Source organism: Phoca vitulina, unplaced genomic scaffold, assembly GCF_004348235.1.
Source record: "Phoca vitulina isolate PV1807 unplaced genomic scaffold, GSC_HSeal_1.0 scaffold6, whole genome shotgun sequence".
Lineage (NCBI taxonomy): Eukaryota > Metazoa > Chordata > Mammalia > Carnivora > Phocidae > Phoca > Phoca vitulina.
In genome coordinates, this window is record NW_022589709.1 from 53,665,869 (window position 1) to 53,687,731 (window position 21,863).

The 21,863-nt window shown below is 38.2% G+C and overlaps 1 protein-coding gene across 4 annotated transcripts; it reads right to left on the reverse strand.

Moving 5' to 3' along the window:
* Positions 1–1,125: 1,125 nt before the first annotated feature.
* On the reverse strand, positions 1,126–21,823 carry UTP15 (UTP15 small subunit processome component). 4 transcript variants are annotated; one of them, XM_032404222.1, is made up of 14 exons: positions 21,691–21,823; positions 20,428–20,475; positions 17,878–18,050; positions 15,948–16,040; positions 15,664–15,848; positions 13,913–14,091; positions 13,181–13,306; positions 11,015–11,150; positions 8,227–8,311; positions 7,371–7,520; positions 6,328–6,429; positions 5,543–5,676; positions 5,307–5,365; positions 1,126–4,404 (listed from the first exon to the last, which is right to left on the reverse strand). In XM_032404222.1, exons 3-14 carry the CDS (start codon positions 17,965–17,967, stop codon positions 4,187–4,189), a joined length of 1,557 nt encoding a protein of 518 aa, XP_032260113.1. In that variant the 5' UTR covers positions 17,968–18,050; positions 20,428–20,475; positions 21,691–21,823; the 3' UTR covers positions 1,126–4,186. The 4 variants fall into 4 exon arrangements, with proteins under 4 accessions (XP_032260113.1, XP_032260114.1, XP_032260115.1 ...); XM_032404223.1 differs by having other exon boundaries at positions 21,683–21,823; XM_032404224.1 differs by lacking the exon at positions 20,428–20,475.
* Positions 21,824–21,863: the final 40 nt, after the last annotated feature.

Consider the following 21,863-nt stretch of genomic DNA (forward strand, 5'->3'; position numbering starts at 1 on the left):
CACTCGACCCCAAGTCCCCTCCCAAAAACATTGCCCCAGCAATCAGCCTCCCTCTCTCCTATATAACTACAATTTCAGTCTGCAGGATTATCCCCATCAGCATCTGTTCTGTAACTTTTTCCAGTTTAAATCTCGAATGAATTGCAAATCTCAAAACATTTATGCTAAGTGAAGCCAGTCCCGGGGCGCCTGTGTGGCTTAGTCATTAAGCATCTGCCTTAGGCTCAGGTCATGATCCCAGGGTCCTGGGATCGAGCCCCACTTCGGGCTCCTTGCTCCACGGGAGGCCTGCTTCTTCCTCTCCCACCCCCCTTGCTTGTGTTCCCTCTCTTGCTGTGTCTCTGTCAAATAAAATCTTAAAAAAAAAAAAAAAAAAAGCCAGTACCCCCCAATCCTAAATTACGTATGATTCCATTTGTATAAAATTGTAGCAAATGCAAACCAATCTGCAAATCTATAGTGGCACCCAGAGTAGATCAGTGGTTGCCTAGGTGGGTGGGGCCTAGCTAGGGAGGGATTACAGAAGGGCAGGAGGAAATTCTTGCGTGGGACATACTCTTTATCCTACTTACAGTGATGGGTCTCATGGGTGTACATGCCAAAACATAAAACTGAACTTTTAAAATGTGCAATTTATAGCATACCAATTATACCTCATTAAAGTTATTTTTTTAGAACACTGTCTTGACCCCATATCCCATCAGCCATTGCCCAGTTTTTTTGCTTCCCTTTACGGTAAAGTTCCCTCAAATAGCTGCCTAAACACACCATCTCATTTCCATCCCATTCCTTCTGACTTTCTTAGACTCTTCTTTCCCTTGCTCTGTATCAGTTAAACCAGCCACCTCGCTATTCTGAACTCACCAGGCATGTTTCTGCCTCGGGGTCTTTCCACCCCATCCCCCTAAGTATCAATAAGCATCTCTCTTAGTTTCCTTAAGACCTTTGCCCAATTGCAGCCCCAGTGAAGGCCTCCCTCACTTCTCTATTTAAAACTGCAACCCACCTACTCACCCCCAACAAACATAGTTTATCTCCCTCCTCTGCCTGATTTTTCTCTGTATCATTTATCACCATCTGGCCCACCAATATATTTTACTTGTTTACTGAACATCTACCTCTCCCAAGAATATGAGTTCCAAGAGAACAGGGATTTTGTCTATATCATTCATTGCAATATCCCCAATTCCCTGACCTCTAATGTGTGTGTCTCAATAAATATCAGGATTAGTGAACTAGTGTCTTTGGAGCTATTTGGTTGTAAATAAAGGAAACCACTCACATTCATCTAAGCAAAAAGAATTTATTAGAAGGATTCCAAAGAGTCTCCTGGACCCCAGAGGGAACCCCTAAGGTACAACCAGAAGGGAACCACAGCTGCTGCAAACTATGATGGTTTCTCTCTTCTCTAGCCTCACCTGCTGAGGCAGGATGGCCTTGCCTTGCTTATTTTTTCCCTGGACTTAGGTTTCCTTCTCCTTTCTCTCTGCAGCTTTCTCTGTTGATAATCCAGAAAGTATTCTCAGAATCCCACATTTTCCTAGACCAAGCATTTGATAATAATTCCCAATTACATCTCTCGGCTTAGAAAGGGCTGGAGCCAGATATGCCACCCCTAGTCTAGTTCACTACAGTCAGGGGAAAGAGGCATGTAGCCTAGTCACCAATGGCTTTTCGTGTCTGAGGGGAACATTTTGTTCATAGGAAAGACAATTTATAGTTACTTGTTAAGCATTTGAAAACTTTCCTTAAGGCTTTAGGTTCAACTTATAAATATTCCAACCATAAAACCAGTACATTTTAATAATCACTTTCAAGGGGGCCTTTAATTCATGTTTGATAGAGTAGATTTAAGTTGAATACATTAAATTTTAAATTTCTTTAAACAAACCCACTTACAACTCAAATTCCTTTAAACAACAGCATTTATACGCTTAAAATATTTTTCTTCTACATAGCACTTCAAATGCTTGATCCAACAAGCAAAACCTTCCCAAGTACTTAACTCTTATGCATATAATAAATTAAATGTACACTGAGCTCCTAAATTCTCTGGAACATGTCAATATTTTTGCAGGTTTAGTAACATTTTAAAATACTTTTCAACTAAAATTCAGAAGTCTTAAAATCTGTTAGCCATTTTAAATTAGAATCCAAAGACCAATGCTACATACCATAATATGCCTAATATGCCAATTGTGTTTAAATACTTTAAATAACAAATACTAGTTTGTCCCAATGAATACAGAAGCTATTCCTGAAATTACCATACAGTATCGATGGCTATGGAAGTTGCATAACCTTTTTGAAAATTCATCTTCATTCTTGATTTCATCCAAGAACTGCAGCACTCAATGAAGTCCTGTTAAAGGGAAATACTAGGTTTGGCCCCAGAGGGCAGGCCAGTCCCAGTGCCAGGCTGATGAAGCACTCAAGGTTGGGGAATTCAAGAGTGGGCTAACCACTGTAGCTAATTCAGCCTTAAATGAGAACACCAACACTGGATGGCTGTGGTAAGAATCATATAAAATAATGTATGGGAAAACCCTTGTCACATGTTACACACTTGATGGCAGCTAGTTTTAGACGAAATTTTGACTTCTAACTTTTACTAATATAGAAATTACCAGCATACTTATGAAGTTAAATATTTTTAAGTTTTTAAATACAAAATTTATTTAAATAAATTAACACTTCGAACATGAAGACAGTTTCTGACCTTGTCTAATGTCATAATTACTCAGGGAAGCAAACTCCTGGTTCCTTATAAGCCACTGTGCTGTAGGATTGCATAAATCAATTCACGAAAGGGAAACTAGGCCCTATTTTTGAGCACATGCCCTTTCCAGACCACAGAAATATTTTTTTCTGCCTTAAAAAAAAATCTGAATTCACAGAACTAAATTTTAAGAGGAGATTCTCATTACAGAATCTTCCTTTAACTAAGGGTTCTTCTAACACAAGGAATGTTTGCTTACAGATAATTAACTACTTGAGGTGGAATACGAATTGGGAGAAGGTGGGAGAGGTAGCAAGTGTGAAATCAGTGACCTAACACTAGCCAGTGATTATCCATCAGGAATTCATATATCTCAGAAAGCCAAGAAGAAAATAAGAATATCTTTATAAAAAATGTAACTTATATTGTCCTTTAAAGAAAAAAAAACAAAAACTATTTTCCAAAACAAGCTACTCTAGCTTCCAGTTCTAAAACACAAGATGATTGTGGAGATTAGAGAAACAAAATCTAAATACAGATTACAGAAAATGGTTTTCAGAAGGGTAGGAAGCTATAAGATAAGCTCCAAACATCTGTATACAGGGTTGAAAGGCTATTTATTATGAGAAAAATGGCAAATTTTATCACTCCTCTGACCTGAAGCAAGTTGAAAACTGGGTAGAAAAGCTGCATCTTGAGAAGGAAAAGAAACGTGGTCCAATAAGGTCTATCTGTAGACCTTGTTCTGATGAGGACGGTCAAGATTAAAGGAATGAAAAAAAAATCTGGAATGGAGAGCACAATTTTTAGGTATCAGATCTGCCTCATCACACTCTTTGAATACATGTCTAACTAGTTCAGAGTTAAACTGTTCAAAGCTGGCCACTGATTTGTCATATTTGGAGCAGATGCAGTCCCATTACCAGCCGAAGCAGAACACGTGACCTAGGATAAATGATAACATCAAGAAGAGGGAGGCAAGATCAGCAAGGGCCTGGAAATCCCACAATGATCAGAGTGAAGAGAAAATTTATTTGCTGTTGCCATTTCTTTTGCTGCTGTTGTTGTTTCTCCAGGAGAAAAGTAAAAAATAAAGCCCTGTCCCTTTGGCAGCATTCCCAGTTGAAACCCTTTCCAGAGTTCTGAATGTCTACCCAAATGTTGATACAGAACTTTGCTGTATTAAAATTAATATCACTTTGTCCAAGGTGGACAATATACTATGACCAGGACAACTGAGATCTTCTAGCCGAAGATACCATGAAATAATTCAAAATATTACATGGAAAACCATGTCTTAAAACAGGTACTTATTTTCCAATTCTAGATATTCCAGTCTCTTCCATAAAACTGCTTCTGTGAATAGTTTTTTGGTTTTTAATGTATCAGAGAGATTCTCTTTCCAGTAGTTAATAGAATCAAATCTATTTCAAATCAGTTGTTCTTACAGGTCTCATTAAGCAGACACTATGCTTCCACCTTCTTGTTCTCTAGAAAGCCATCAGATGTATGCTGCAGCACCGAAGTGCTTTCTTTCCTTGTCATAGTAGCAAAAAGCATATCCATCATCCCCAAGGTTTCTAGGAGTTCTCTTTGGTAATCAATCTCTTTTTCTACAAGTCCTTGAAGTAACAAAAACTTTTTATCAACTACAGGTGACTGACCAATCACAGGAAGATATATATCTAGAAAGAGAGAGAAAACACATTAACTAGAAGTATCTTTCTAAACAGTAAATGAACAGCAGTAGTTACAAAAAATATAAAAATACTAACTATAAACACACTGAAAAATCTGTACTTACTTTACAATTTATGATTTACCAAAAAGAAACAATCCATCTGAATAAATGTATTTCAAAAAGAAATAATTACAGAAAGTACAGTGTGCAGTTTCTGACCTACTTTTTTTCCCCTTAAAAAATAGTCATGGTCATTGTAGATGTGTAAGCAAAAGTTATTTAATTACAATAACTCTAATCTCAGAAACTCAGTCAAACTACTGTAAATGTTTTACTTCCCTTAAAATCCAATGATATATGTGGTTGTTTGTTTTCTTCATGACAATCGTTACTGGAGAATTGATAAAAACAAGGTATTGTAATCTATTTGATTTTATTATTTGACAACTCTATTGTATAAGCATGCTTGGATTTTTCAAGTTTTTTTTTTTTTTAAGATTTTATTTATTTATTTGACAGCGAGGGAGTACAAGAGGGGGAGCGGCAGGGAGAGGGAGAAGCAGGCTCCCGCAGAGCAGAGAGCCCGACGTGGGGCTTGATCCTAGGACCCCGGGATCATGACCTGAGCCAAAGGCAGTCACTTAACCGACTGAGCCACCCAGGTGCCCCAGTTTTTTGTTTTTTGTTTTTTTTAAGATTTCATTTATTTATTTGAGAGAGCAAGCAAGCAAGAGAGCACCAGTGGCGGGGAGGAGGGACAGAGAGAGAGAGAGAAGCAGACTCCCCGCTGAGCAAGGAGCCTGTCGATCCCAGGACCCCAGGATCATGACCTGGGCTGAAGGTAGACACTTAACCGACTGAACCACCCAGGCACCCCGGATTTTTCAAGTTTTAACAACTACTTACCAATAATTATTTCAGCAGCATTGATCAAAACAGGGGCAAATCTTGGCTGAGACAGATTCCTACAAAGCAAAAATTTTACTGAAACTTGCCAACTTTAAAAAAAATCCTTAAAATAGATTTACTGAATTGTTCCATCAGTTCTCTACAAAGGTCAATCTAAAAGTAAATGTCTCTCATTAGAGATAAAGAAGGAGTTCAGATGCAAAATATATGTGTTTCATAGACATAAAACATACCGTATCAAAAAATTAAGAACACGACTGATTTCCTTTTCATCCCGACCTGCAAGGGCATTTGCAAGGACTCCTCTTCGATTTAGCTCCTTTATGATGGAAACTGTAATCTCAGGTGTCTTTATTGTACAACTGGGCTAGAAAAATTTTCAGAGTCAACATGAGCAGATAAGACAGCACAGGAAAAAAATCATAGTCTTGGAACTCACTAACAATTACCAAATTTAAATAGGTTTATATCTTTACAGTTTTGAGTCACAGTAATGCACAAGGTAAGTAATAAAATGATTCTTCTAAAAATATGCCCTTGTCGGGTGCCTGGGTGGCTCAGTTGGTTAAGCGACTGCCTTCGGCTCAGGTCATGATCCTGGAGTCCCTGGATCGAGTCCCGCATCAGGCTCCCTGCTCGGCAGGGAGTCTGCTTCTCCCTCTGACCCTCCCCCCTCTCATGTGCTCTCTCTCATTCTCTCTCTCTCAAATAAATAAATAAAATCTTTAAAAAAAAATAAATAAATAAATAAATAAAAATAAAAATATGCCCTTGTAGGTTCATCAACTATAACAAATGTACCACTGTGGTGGGGGTGTTGATAATACGAGAGGCTATGCATGTGTGGGGGCAGGGAGTCTATGGGAAATCTCTGTACCTTCCCCTCAATTTTGCTGTAAAGCTAAAACTGCTCTAAAAAGTTAGTCTTAATTAAAACACACATACATACACACACACACTCTCTCACTCACTCACAGAGAGAGCATACTGTATATATGTATATATGCTCCTCACTCACCTCAAGGACTCTGTCAAGTGCCTTAGAGACCCGGAAATTTTTCAGATCCCTGTCATATAACTCCAGGTGTTTCTTTGATGGCCTGTTGATCAAAATGTCATCCTGTATGACAAAGTAAATTTATAAAGAAAAGTCAGTATCTGTATAGAGTTTCGTTCAAAACAAATTTTTTCATTGTGGATTTTTTTTATACCTGGGTGACCCTGAACTGTATAATGAATAATAGGCATATGCCCAGAATGCAGACTAACTGAAAATGGAATAATTTGCTACATCAATGTGTTCTTACTCTCCTATGATTTAACTTAGAACAGATACACAATACCTCATTCTGGGAACACATTACTCATTTCAATTCTCTTCACATGGCAGGCAGTATGACTTAGTAGAAAGAGAAAACAAAGATGGGAGAAACTGAGATTTAGTCCCAATGACTCTGGTTACCAGTAATGAGATGCTGGATCGACCAGAACTTATTTGCATCTCCATCTTCTCAAACGCCAAACGGGGACATAACTAGCTCTACTACTGTTCAGGGTGGTTTAGGAGATCAAATCAGATAGTGTGTCAAAGACATTGTTTTGAACATGGTAAAATACTGTAACATTGTTATGATTCAGGGTATTAAAGTAGTCCTTAATTCCCCATTACTTATTAATAGTAAAGTGTCCCCAAACTAGCAATCTGAGAGAGAATTAATGTAGAGAAAAGCAAAATAAAGTTAAATCCCATGTGAACTACACTTTCCAGTAACATGCAGGAATGGAGTTGGCTACTCTAACAAACTACACTTTCTAAAAAAAAAAATGTAAGGGGCACCTGGGTGGCTCAGTTGGTTAAGTGGCTGCCTTCAGCTCAGGTCATGATCCCAGAGTCCTGGGATTGAGTCCCGCATTGGGCTCCCTGCTCAGCAGGGAGTCTGCTTCTCCCTCTGACCCTCCCCCATCTCATGCTCTATCTCATTCTCTCTCTCAAATAAATGAATAATTAAAAAAATAAAAATAAAAATAAATTTTAAAAAAATGTAAGAAATATGCAAATACCCGTTGCTTCATGTAATTTTTTCCTTTAATAAAAGTTCGATATGCAGGCCTTCTTCTCCTGGGAAGAGAATCCTTCTTTGCTTCAGATTTCCGATGTTTAACACTCAGTATTCCATTGGTCATTCCTACAACTATTGTCTCATCTTCATGCTAAGAGCAATTAGAAAAATAAGTTAGTCTATTCCTAACCCATCATTTATCTTAGTTTTTCCTCAAAACACCATTTATAACGTGTTTTCTGCTTATCCATACTTTCACCAAGAGTTCCAATCAGATATAGATATTCTGCCTAACAATGATCCATGCAAAAAGTTAGATAAATCATTTTTTCCTCCAGAATACTATTATATTGATAGAACATGTTATACCTGGTGTAAATTATCACTGTATAATAATACAGTTAATGATATCTTGGGAAACTTCTAAAATAATTTTTTTTCCTGAATCCTCTTACTAGAAAAAAGACTGCATGATAGCATGACTTTCTACAATCTTGCCAAGAAAATATTTTGTAATAAGCTTTTCCTCTTCTAATTCAGATTTCTATATGATGTATTCAAATAGCCTCTTCTTCAATGGCTCATGAAACTTGACAGTGGACATTCCCAGATCCTGCTCTTAGTGTTAACAATGCCTACAGCTGTACTTGGTTTGAACCTATATAACAGTGGGCAAGACCTAAATCTCAATTCATACTAAATTTTTGGGACAGGTCATATAATAGAAATTGTCTTAACTATCTAATATGCCAAGAAGAAAGTAAGATTTACTCAAATACAAAGATAAACCTTAAAATTCCATTTTAGTTTAACAGACAAGGTTAGTGAAATCTTTAAAAAGAACTAAAAGTACTTACTGCAAGCGCAAGACTTAAAATTGAAGCTGCATAATCAAAACTGTGGACTACTTTATAGGAAGTCGTGCTATATACTTTCACCTTCCTAATAAAAAAGAAAGCTTTGTTACAAATCACCTAGGAAATGAGTATAAAATGCAAATTTCTGATTTTTTTAGAAATTCAATGTATAAATATTAAAATTTACACAGCAATAAAGAAAAATAATGATTAATAATATTAATTATAAATAATTCATCACTGAATCTTTTTTTTTTTTTTTTAAAGATTTTTATTTATTTATTGAGAGAGAGAGAGCATGAGAGGGAGGAGGGTCAGAGAGAGAAGCAGACCCCCTGCTGAGCAGGGAGCCCGATGCGGGACTCGATCCTGGGACTCCAGGATCATGACCTGAGCCGAAGGCAGTCGCTTAACCAACTGAGCCACCCAGGCGCCCCCATCACTGAATCTCTTTTAAAAATGAACTATTAGGGCGCCTGGGTGGCTCAGTCGTTAAGCGTCTGCCTTCGGCTCAGGTCATGATCCCAGAGTCCTGGGATCGAGTCCCACATCGGGCTCCCTGCTCAGCGGGAAGCCTGCTTCTCCCTCTCCCCCTCCCCCTGCTTGTGCTCCGGCTCTCGCTATCTCTCTCTCTGTCAAATAAATAAAATCTTTAAAAAAAAAAAAATGAACTATTAGCAGTAGCTATGTTTAAAAGACTTGACTAGCCACCAGAAGGACAGATCATGAACCAAAGACCATGAACCAATGACGATGAAACCTGAAAGTAAAAAGAAAGGTTGTTTCAAAGTACCTGGGAACCAAAACAGCAGGGTTTCTCAACATCAACGTGAGTTACACTATGGGCCAGATACTTCTTTGCTGTGGGGACTATTCGTGCACGGTAGGCTGGTCAGCAGCATCCTTGACCGCTACTCACTGTACACCAGCAGCACTCCACCCCCAACTTCTGACAACATCCAAAAATGTCTCCAGATGTTGCCACACATCCTCTGGGAGACAAAACCTACTCTGGGTTGACAACTACTGTGAAGAGAGCCAACTCGCACTTGATTTTTGAGAGACGCATCTAAAAATGGAGCCCCAAACTGCCTAGTAACAGCACTTCAGAGACTACTACATATTTACATGATAAACTCCTTTGTGTTAAAAATACATTCTAGCTTTTAAAATAGGTATGCTTTTTTAAGATTTTATTTATTTGACAGAGAGACAGAGAGAGCACAAGCAGGGGGTGCAGGCAGAGGGAGAAGCAGACTCCCCGCTGAGCAGGGAGCCCAACGCGGGACTTGATCCCAGGACCTTGGGTTCATGACCTGAGCCGAAGGCAGATGCTTAATGGACTGAGCCACCAAGGCACCCCACAAAATATGTATACATTTTTATAAACATACTGAAAAACCAAAGCTTTCCATAACAATGGAAATAGGAAATATGGAAATATAATGACCAAAAACAAATGACTATGAATAAATCCTGGAACTGTGCCATAGTTCTAGCCACATGCTACTGAGCACTTGAAATGTGGCCAGTGAAAATGAAGAACCACATTTTTAATTTTACCTGATTTTAATTAACCTGAATTTTAATTTAAAAACTTAGGTAGTGTAAAAAATATTTTTCTGTTAAACACAACTATATTTCACTTTAATCACTAAACGTTATTATTGTATCATAGGACATGTATTCGATGCTTAACTTGTCTCTAGTTTCTCGGTAATAATTTTTACATCAATTACATATTGAAATAATATTTTAGATACACTGAACTAAATAATATATTATTAATGAAACCTAGTTCTTTTTGCCTTTTTAATGTGGCTACTAAAACATTTATTTTTTTTTTTTAAAGATTTTATTTATTTATTTGAGAGAGAGAATGAGATAAGGAGAGCATGAGAGGGGGGAGGGTCAGAGGGAGAAGCAGACTCCCTGCTGAGCAGGGAGCCCGATGTGGGACTCGATCCCGGGACTCCAGGATCATGACCTGAGCCGAAGGCAGTCGCTTAACCAACTGAGCCACCCAGGCGCCCCACTACTAAAACATTTAAAATTACATAATGTAGCCCACATTATGTTTCTGTTGGACAACACTGTTCTAGAACATTAACTAATAGAATACTAATACCTACTTAAAATAGTAATATTTGAATCACATAAATGTATAGAAATTTTCACATGAAGTTTTTTTTTCAATGTTCCATGTGAACATATTTATTTTTTATTATGTTATGTTAATCACCATACATTACATCATTAGTTTTAGATGTAGTGTTCCATGATTCATTGTTTGTGCATAACACCCAGTGCTCCATGCAGAATGTGCCCTCTTTAATACCCATCACCAGGCTAACCCATCCCCCCACCCCCTCCCCTCTAGAACCCTCAGTTTGTTTCTCAGAGTTCATAGTCACATGAAGTTTTAAATTTGAAAATAAGCTAGGATATATACATATACTCATTATAAATATTTTTAAATATACAAATATACAATAAGGATTTTTAAAGAAACCACAGAATAACATAGACTATTTTAAAAGATCAATGTTCAAATGGTTCAATAAAATTCCTTAAGTATATAAGTTAAAGCACTAAGTTATGTCAAGTGAGAAAAAAAGTTTGCTGTATATGAATAAAAGGTCAAAACTATTTTCAACTGAAAAGATTTTTTCCACAGAAATCATTTGACAGAACATTTACTTTAGCACAAATACTTCAGAAATAACTCATTTCCTTGAGCAGTAAATACTTGTACACTAGTAATAATAAAGAAAATTAAAATGCTAACCTATCCAGTGACCCAGAAAGTAACCTCTGTCCAGAGCTGCTCAGATATAAACACGTCACAGTTTTATGATGATTTTTCAAAGACACTAGCAACTGTCCTCCTTTCAGCATGTCCCAGATTTTAACATAACGGCCTCCTACAAAAAGAAATAATCTTTAGTTTGAAATTCTGCCCAAACATTCAATATTTTAAAGATTTGAAAAGCATTTTTCACTGGAGACTGTACAGCATGGAGGTGAAGTGAGGGGTCCCAGAGCAAAACTGCCTGGTTTCAGTGCTGGCTCTATCACTTACTGAGTTTGTAACTGAGAATAATAATAATAGTTCCTACCTCAAAGAACTGTTTTGGGGATTAGATAATTGCATATTTGTAAAGTTCACAGAACTGCCTAGCAAAATAAAAAGTATAACCAAAAACGATTAAGAAAACTCTAATAAAATCATCCTGCAAAAGAAATTTTGTGTCACTATGGAAATGAATAATATAGTTATTCATTTGAAAAACTTCCCTATAACTTCTACTCTAAGAGTTAGAAGGTCCTTAAAGGCAATTTAATCCAATAGTTTAAAAAGAATTCTTTTAATACGGCATCTTTCATTTCATTGATATATTAGGCAAAAGTCTAGAAGGTAAAATAGAAAAACGAGCTGGAGAGGGAGAAGCAAAGGTCTGATCGATCCTGACTGGGAAAGTGGGGCTGGAAGCCAATTCATAGTCCCTGTCTCACCACACGTGGCAGCTCATGAGAGCGCAATTTAAAATAACTGATCCTATCCAAACTCTCATTTTCATAGTCTATAGGAGTTGAGTGAAGGGACTGCCCAAGGTCATACAATTAGCTAGTGACACAGTGGAGTTTAGTATACAGGTGTCCATTCTCCCTGTTCAACTTGAACTTATTTCCATTTCTCAAAATAACAGCAAGAAAAATGGATACATCCAGCCATGTTATTAATTTATTTTGAAATTAAAGAGGTACTGAGGAAGAAGTACAAAACAGGGTAATTTTTATTTGGATTTTAAAATGAAGAAAAAAAAGCTACACACACAGCCATATATATGCTATAAATTATACATACTACCTATGTATTCTACTGTCAACACATTAATTTTGACTTGATAAGTGAAAAAAGCCAATTTACTTCTTCCACTCTAATTTTGAAAATGCTCTATGATCAACATAACAAAAAAAAATACCTCAGTTCCGGGCGCCTGGGTGGCTCAGTTGGTTAGGTGACTGCCTTCGGCTCAGGTCATGATCCTGGAGTCCCGGGATCGAGTCCCGCATCGGGCTCCCTGCTGAGCAGGGAGTCTGCTTCTCCCTCTGACCCTCCCCCCTCTCATGTGCTCTCTCTCTCTCAAATAAATAAAATCTTTAAAAAAAAAAAAAAAAAAAATACCTCAGTTCCAACTTGATGAAAAAATGTAGCAAGACCCCTTTTGAGGGGCGCCTGGGTGGCTCAGTCGTTAAGCGTCTGCCTTCAGCTCAGGTCATGATCCCAGGGTGCTGGGATCGAGTCCCGCATCGGGCTCCCTGCTTGGCGGGAAGCCTGCTTCTCCCTCTCCCACTCCCCCTGCTTGTGTTCCCTCTCTCGCTGTCTTTCTCTCTGTCAAATAAATAAATAAAATCTTTAAAAAAAAAAAAAAAAAAGACCCCTTTTGACTCCATGTTATATCCTCTTCCAGAACTACTGGCTATTTCCTGGGTAAAGTCATTTCAATCGAGAGACATAAAAAAAGACAAGCCTGATTCTAGAACGGAAAGAAGTGTGTTTTCAAAAGCTGTCACGGATCTCTCAGGTAGGAATGACAGGAATACAACCCGGATTTTTGGTAAATACACAATGCAGGCTCTCAAGTTTTAAGATTTCAGATCTATCACTCTATCTTGGAAAAATTAGTTTAATAACTTTTATTTATTTCCTTAGCTGCAAAATAGCGAGAAAACTAATTACCGTCTAGGCTCAATAATATGTATATAATAGCACAGTATCTGGCTCACATTAAGTACTCAATAAATAATAACTGCTGGCCTGCCCTACTTATCAGCTGACCAAAACCTAGGTATGCAATTCAAGGGCACAGTGTTAAATTATAAAAAGGAACTGATAAAAAAAACAACTGATTCAAGACCAACAGTATTGGAAAAGTAATTTTTAAAATACCTGCTGACGCCAGAAGACCTCCAGAGGGAAAAAGCAGGACACTTTCCACTGGCTGCCCATGCTCAACAGAGATCACACTCTTGTTTGTTCGTGTATCAAACATCTTCACAGTATGATCATAGGACCCTAAAATGCCAATTTTTGTATTATGTGAGTTTCATTACTCAAAACAACGAAAACTAAGTATGTGTGTGTGTATCCAAATATAAATCTTAAGAGGAGAAAAGACTTAGATGAAATTTTAAAGACACATAGGTACGTTCATGAAGGTGCACAGTACCTCCAAACTCTCTAGTACCACTGACTGTTTCCTGAAAAAGCATTATACCATACTATACTATACTATATTATACAGGATCTTAAACTATTCGGATCTTCAAGCTATTATCACTACTGAATCACCTGGGAACCTTTGTGAAAGCACCCACAAACACTGCACTGCATTATCTTTGTTTCTTGGCTGCTGGAGACTCTGTGAAAACCAGAGTACTAAAACCATTACAGTTCTGACACTCATGTTTTCAGGGAAGCCTAATGCTTCCAAACACATTTGGAGGACAGTAAGAACAATCACCAAAAGAAGAAAAAGGAAATCAAACAACTAGATAAATTGAAACATATCCCTTTATAAAAAAATTTTTAAACTGCTCTATCCCAAATGAGTCCCAAAGCAGTATCAATTTATATCACAATTAAATTATCAACTTCAGGAGGGAAAAACAGTTCACCAACCTGTTACAAACAGATCTGGGTTCAGTTTGCTAGCACATCCACACCTCACATAATCAGAATGTTCTTTGAATGTCAGAATTTCTTTGGAGTTTGGAATATCCCACAATTTAACTGTATAATCATCAGCCCCGGAGACCACATGGTATTTGTCTGCTGTAAAATCGACCGTATGAACTGCTCTAAAAGATCAAGAATCAATATATTAAAAAGCAAAAAAAAATTCTATGTCACATAAAATACTCCTTTTCCCCAAATAACAAAAAAAGCAGCTCAGTTTCAGGGAGTAATTGTAGGGGGAAATTATGAGAGAAAATCTTTAAAACAGGTGTTTGTCCCTAAGCCAATTTAAAATTTCAAATACCCCTACTCTATGAATTTAAGAATAATAGCCGTAAAATTATATTTTCTAATATGTTAACATTTCTACAAAACTGCTAAATAAATGTTCTAAATGTTGGAAAAAATGTACTTTTTAAATCTTTATTTATTTATTTTTTAAAAGATTTTATTTATTTGACAGAGAGAGACACAGAGAGAGAGGGAACACAAGCAGGGGGAGTGGGAGAGGGAGAAGCAGGCTTCCCGCCGAGCAGAGAGCCCGATGTGGGGCTCGATCCCAGGACCCTGGGACCATGACCTGAGCCGAAGGCAGACGCTTAACGACTGAGCCACCCAGGCACCCTGTACTTTTTTTTAAAGGTTTTATTTATTTATTTGTCAGAGAGAGAGAGAGGGAGGGAGAGAGAGCACAAGCAGGCTCTCCACTGAGCAAGGAGCCCGACGCAGGACTTGATCCCAGGACCTGGGATCATGACCTGAGCTGAAGGCAGACACTTAACAGACTGAGCCACCCAGGCATCCCATAGAGCAAAGGTACTTTTAATTTAAAAAATTTCAAAATGGATAGTTCCTTACAAAATTCTAAGAAGACTTGCCATTAAGTAAGATCATGTTAAGTGAATTTCTGTTATATTTTAAATGTTTCACTGATGGGGAAAGACCATCCTGATAATATACTATAAAAAACACTTGAGATTTCAAATCAGTAGCAAACCAGATAATCTTGATACAAAGTTATAATATAAAACTGCCCTGGCCATTTATCACATGGCAAAATATTTACTTCAAGAAGAAAAAAAATCAACCTTCCAACTTAACTTCAAAATGAGAACCTCGAAAGTAGTCCAGCCCATAGAGTTCTCATTTATAGTTGTGAGGTTGCCTTTAGAACTGTGGTTTGTAACCTCGACTGGTCACAGAACTCACTGATTAGACGAAAGCTATAGGAAATCTCCCTAGACAAATGTACATTTCTTAAATGTCACATATAATTCTAGGGAATTCATGAGCCCCACCAAACTGGACCATAGGACTGGACCAGATTAAGTACTCTGTCGCACCTGGGTGGCTCAGTTGGTTAAGCGTCTGCCTTCGGCTCAGGTCATAATCCCGGCGTCCTGGGATCGAGCCCCACATCGGGCTCCATGCTTAGCGGGGAGCCTGCTTCTCCCTCTCCCTCTGCCTGCCTGTCTGCCTACTTGTGATCCCCCTCTCTCTCTCTCTCTGTCAAATAAATAAATAAAATCTAAAAAAAAAAAAAAAAAAAAGATTAGGTACTCTGTCTTAGAACAACCAGGAAAGAAAGTATACACTGGTACATAATCTTCAGAGAACTGCTCTATGTTTTTATTCAAAGTCCAAAAAACAAACAAACAAAAAGCTTACAATGACAAAAAAACAACAACTCTTACTTAGTATGACCTTCAAACTGCCTGAGGGGCGCTCTCCCACTTATATCGAAAAGCTGAACTCCACCATCTTCACTGCCAGCCACAAGCAGTCTACCATCCTGACGAAAAGTAGCACAGTATGCCGTGTCTTTAAATCGGGAAAAGGTTTTTATAGGTTCTTGAGAGTACCGGCCATAAATGTGAATCTACAAAAAGATAAAAAACACAGTATTTAACCAGATGGCTCAAGATCAGTAGTAAATATCAACTACACAAAGGGAAAATAAATTTAATATTATATTTACCCTTGAGGAAGCTGTGACAGCATAATTATATGGAGGCTGTGGAGAAAAATCTACTTTTGACACTGCACCAAACTCCTTGATTTGAACAGGGGTCTTAATAAAAAACAATACAAAGGATTAACAGAGTTACAACTGGTAAGATCTTTTAAACATTACAAAATTTCTTACTGATCATTTCTCTTTGTTCTTAATAACATTTACTAGGATATATTTAATACAGAAGTATGAAGAAAGCAAAAAAGGTTCAAATGCCATCACCCAGACTATCCTGGTTGCCATTAAAGTACATAAATATATGGCTGGAAAACCATACCCCACTCTTTCTCTTTAGCTGTGGAGTTTTCTGCAATTATTGCTAGGGGCAAAAAGAGTTATGTCTGTACCAGAATACATTCAACCATGTATTCTGTAACTAACACAAAGATCATACCATGCAGGCTGTTCTGCACCTTGCTTTTTTTCCACTTAATAACTCATCTTAGCTTTTTATATGATCAATAGATTTGCCATCCATTATATGATACATCATAATTTACATTACCAATCCACTACTGACACAGATTTTTCAAAAATTTCTAGTATTAAAAGTAATACTTTATAATAAACACCTGTAAACGTATATTTTAGCAAATTTGGGGGAGTATAATCATTGAGGTAAGTTCCAAAGTGCAGAATTTAAATGGCTAAAAGGTATCTTTATCATGATAATGTCAAATTGCCCTCCAGAAAGTCTGCACCGATTTTCTTCTCTCAAGTAGCAATGATGATCAAAATTTTTCATTTCAGCCACTATAAGAGATGAAAAATAGCATACAAATTACTGTTTTAATTTATATTTCTTTAATTATGAATGAAGCTGCAGCTCTTTGATATATTTACTGGTCATTTAAATTTCTTGTTCCATAAACATCCCAATCTCAATCTTTTCCATTTTTCTATTTAACTGTTCATTTTTTTAAAAAAATTATTAAGTCTTTGTAGACAGTCTAGAAGAACTAATTCTGCATCACTTCTGTCTTAGTTTTATTTTTTTGTGTGTGCTTTTATGTCTTTATTTTTTCATTGAAGTATAATGGACACACCATGTGACATGAGTTTCAGGTGTACAGCAGAGTGGACAGCGCTGTATGTTATGCTGTGCTCACCCCAAGTGTAGCCACCATGTGTCAGCAAATAATGCTATTACAATACCACTGACTGGATTCCCTATGCTGTGCCTTTCATACCCATGACTGATCCATTCCATAACCGGAGCACTGTGTACCATTAGGAGAACCAATGGGACCAGCAGGTCTTGAAGAGATGATGAAGACCTACTTCTACAGGAAGCAAGCAAGAATGGACCATAGGCTGCATGGCTGGGGTCACAGCCCCGTGAGCCTCTTTTTTTTTTTTTTATTATGTTCTGTTAATCACCATACATTACATCATTAGTTTTTGATGTAGTGTTCCATGATTCATTGTGTGCCTATAACACCCAGTGCTCCATGCAGAACGTGCCCTCTTTAATACCCATCACCAGGCTAACCCATCCCCCCACCCCCCTCCCCTCTAAAACCTTCAGTTTGTTTCTCAGAGTCCATAGTCTCTCAAGGTTTGTCTCCCCCTCCGATTTCCCGCCCTTCTGTCTTAGTTTTAGAAAGGCAAAAAAAAAATCTTGCATATAAGATTCAAATTCAAAAATTTATTTCATTCAGCATTCATTAATCATCTATTCTTTGCTAGGCACTTGTATGATTAAAATCATTAAGCAGCATGGACTTTTAATTTAAAATTTCCAAGAAAAAATACCAGATATCAAATTTTCCACCCAAACTGTAAACTGCTGACAGATTCTTCTTAGTTATTAGTTCTCTATTACAGTATCCAAAGTATAACATGCTGGAGAAATAAGCATAAATGCAAACCCCTCATTACCATCTACACTTACCTTATAGTTGTTCCAGTACAGTGTGTCTTGGGTGATTTTTTCACCAAGTACAGGATATGTCTGAATAGCTGCAGGCTTATAACCAGCCATAATTTCATATAATTGGACTGTTATCCAAGGGTAAATAGTTTGAAATTGACGTTAGAAATAATTACAGTGACTCTGCTTTATGTCTGAAAAAGAAAATATTTTATATAAATATATTATTCTTAAACCTGTATAGTTACCATTTTCACTCTGTGTCTTTTCAAAAGCCTGTGTGCTAGCTTATAAATTAGTGACCAATAAATCATTTAATTCTAACACAGAAGAGACAATCTAAAGGAAGCAGGTAGCATACAGACAGGGCTACCAAAGCGCACCATCCACTCAGCTATACAGAGGCTGTACACAAATGTTCTCACATCTAACTGACCAATTTACAACACACGGAAATAAATCTGGCTCAGCCATCCAGTAGCCAAAGCAGAAGTCCACTGGCTTAGACTGTTTATTTATTAATAACAGAAAAATTAAGGTGAAAATGCAAATACAAAAGTTTCCTGAAACTAAATTTAGGACAACATTTAATCTATATGAACATAGACTAGGGTCTTGACTTCCTGAAAGCCTTAGCAATACCAAGAGGGAAAACAAAGCTAATATTGTAACAGAGAAGGGCGCCTGGGTGGCTCAGTCGTTAAGCATCTGCCTTCGGCTCAGGTCATGATCCCAGGGTCCTGGGATCGAGTCCCACATCGGGCTCCCTGTTCGGCGGGAAGCCTGCTTCTCCCTCTCCCACTCCCCCGCTTGTGTTCCTGCTCTCGCTGTGTCTCTCTCTGTCAAATAAATAAATAAAATCTTTAAAAAAAAAAAAAAAATTGTAACAGAGAAGCTTTAAATTTAACAGCTTAAAATAAAATTAAAAGCTAATATTCTGATGCAGAAGTTTAAATTTAAAAGCTTAAAATAAGTTAATATTCTGATGTAGAAGTTTAAATGTAAAAGCTTAATTTTAAAAAGTTTAAACAATAAGAAAAGAAACAAGAATAAAGCAATTCTGAAATTAAATTCTCAATTTAAATAACAGAATAGGATAAAAATGAATTAAAACTTTTAATTGGGGGCACCTAGGTGGCTCAGTCAGTTAAGCATCTGCCTTCGGCTCAGGTCATGATCCCAGGGTCCTGGGATCGAGCCCCATATCGGGCTCTCTGCTCTGCAAGGAGCCTGCTTCTCCCTCTCCCTCTGCCTGCTTGTGCGCTCCTTCCCTCTCTCTCTGTCAAATAAATAAATAATCTTTTAAAAAAATAAAATAAAAATAAAACTTTGACATGGAATTAAGCCAAAATGTCTCTCCAGGACTATTCAATTGCAAAAGAGGTTCATTTTATCAGTGGTGCAACTCATCATCTATTTCAAAAAGCCTGAAAACAGTACACCAGTAACACCAAAATAAGTAGGTATGACATATTCTAAAAGTTCTTTTGACGAAACATAGCAATCAACAATTAAAAGAAGGAATCTTTTCTATTCATTCAAGTACCTACAATGTATAGGACACTGTTCTAGGCTCAGGACATACAATGTTGAGTAAAACAGTGCCCTCACACTCTCCAATAGTCTCCACTTTAGCTGGTGATCGGCAGAAGCCAGGAATATGGAATCAGCCTTGACTTGTCCTTCCTCTTCACTTATAACATCCAAATAGTTAACAAGATCTGCTGATTTTACCTCCCTAAACTTCATCATGTCCACTCCACAGCTCTAACTCAGATCTTCTCATCTACAGCAATAGTGCAGTACAAGGGCCCCTTGACTCCCTCATCCATCTTGGAAATAGCCATCAGCAAGACCTAACTACCCAGCAAATCCAGCTTTTGCTACAAAGCACAACACTGCCTGAAAACAAAGGTCCTAGCTCCTTAACACGGCTTGTGATCTGGCCCTTACTTACCTTTCCAGCTCTACCTTTTTGTTATTCCCTTTAACACACCATGCTCTTTCTTCTCTCACTGTCTCTGCTCATTTGTCCTCTTTGCCAGGAATGTTCTCTACCCACTTCCTTTTTATTTTTTAAAGCTCAACTCAAGGATCATATCCTCTATCCTTCTTTCTACTCCTAACTCCACTTCATTTTGCATATTTCTGTCTGTGTGCATAGTAACACTGAATTTGTAATAATATCTTTTTCCCACTAAACTAACATTTCGTATCTGGAAGATTTTTTTTAAGTGCTTAAAGAAAACTTGGGGAAGGAAAGAAAGGAAGCACTGTGCTGGGTTCTATGGAAAAACACAGAATTAAAGGCACAAGTGGTGTCTATAATATGAACACTGCTACACATCAAGAGTCAACAAACTTTTTCTGTAAGGGGCCAGATGATAAATATCTTAGGCTTTGCAGGCCAACAGGCAAAAACGAACAGTATTATGTAATTACAAGGAAGCAAGCAAGAAAAAAAAAAATCCCAATTTTTTACTAACAAAACCGCCCAAATAATTATGAGTACAATTTTATGTTTATGAATGAAAAGATCGAGAATTTTGAAGGGAAAAACATTTCACTTACTTCTGGTTCAAGGTTAGTGTTTCCTATCATCAGATTGCATATATTCACCTGTAAAAAAACATTCTAGGCTCACTGGCTGCCCGATGAAAACAGTCACCCGGCCAAATCAAGCACGCAGGCCTCCGACCTTTACTGTAGTACAGTACATTACTAGAATATCAGCAAAGGAGTACATAACTCTGCCTTGAGAGAAATAGTTTAAAGCTCTAAAAGTTTACAAGTGAGGAGTAGGGACGCCTGGGTGGCTCAGGTCCTGATCCCAGTGTCCTGGAATCGAGACTGCATCGAGCTCCTTGCTAAGCGGGAAGCCTGCTTCTCCCTCTGCCTGCCACTCCCCTTGCATATGCGCGCGCTCGCGCTCGCTTTCTCACAAATAAATAAATAAAATCTTAAATAAAAATGCCAAGTGAGGAGTAGTAGCAGTGGTTTGCCAGATTAAAGTGAGATACAGCACTGGAGGTGAGGGAGGGGGAACATGACACCATACAAAGGCGTGGAGGCAAGAAATGATGTGAAAATAATCAGGGAGGGCGCCTGGGTGGCTCAGTTCGTTAAGCGACTGCCTTCGGCTCAGGTCATGATCCTGGAGTCCCTGGATCGAGTCCCGCATCGGGCTCCCTGCTCGGCAGGGAGTCTGCTTCTCCCTCTGACCCTAACCCCCCTCATGTGCTCTCTCTCATTCTCTCTCTCTCAAATAAATAAATAAAATCTTAAAAAAAAAAAAAAAAAAGATCAGGGAGAGGTCAAGAACCGGAGAAACTGGGACTAGACTAATAACAGATACTACGATATAACGCAGAATATCAAATATATGCTATAAATAACGTACAGAGTACTAAGAGCTCCAAACAGCTTCTCAATTCTAACCGGGCAGCTCCCAGAAAGATTCGAAGTGTGCATTTCAACTGGGCCTTGACGTCTAATATTAAAACAGACTGACCTCTTAAGATGGGCACAAGCGCGGGGGATAGGCAGCATTCGAAATCGAGAGAACATCATAAGCAAAGACAGAGATGGAAATGTGCCCAATGCCTTGGAGGGATGCGGGTTAATAATGGTGCACAGGAGGAGAGGATGTGATCGTAGAAGAGGCAAATCTACGTCGAAGCTAAATCGCGGGGATCCTGAGAGGCTGGTTAAGGAATTTTAGCCGTTCCGTGAAGACTGGAAAGCCCCAGATGAGCATGCCAGATACCAAGGAAGGCCCGACTTGAGCCTGAACTACCCCCACTGGGAGCCGCCTTCACCTACGTACCGCCTCACCTGCCCCGCGGGACACTCTGCGTCCAAGGAGAATTTCTTGGATTCCGTCTCCTCCCCGGACTCTTGAGGCTCACTTGCGGAAGATCACGCGGACCTTCCACGGAGCCACCAAGACGCAAGACACGAACAGTCAGGCCAGTCGCACAGAAGTGACGTAATGACGTAAGTTCACG

Coding starts and splice junctions, on each gene's coding strand:
- UTP15 (XM_032404224.1), bottom strand. CDS start 17,967: ATGGCTGGTTATAAGCCTGCAGCTATTCAGACATATCCTGTACTTGGT. Junction 8,312..11,014: donor CTTTCTGGGTCACTGGATAG/GTTAGCATTTTA, acceptor CTTTTTTATTAG/GAAGGTGAAAGTATATAGCA. Junction 6,430..7,370: donor AAAATTACATGAAGCAACGG/GTATTTGCATAT, acceptor TTTGTCATACAG/GATGACATTTTGATCAACAG.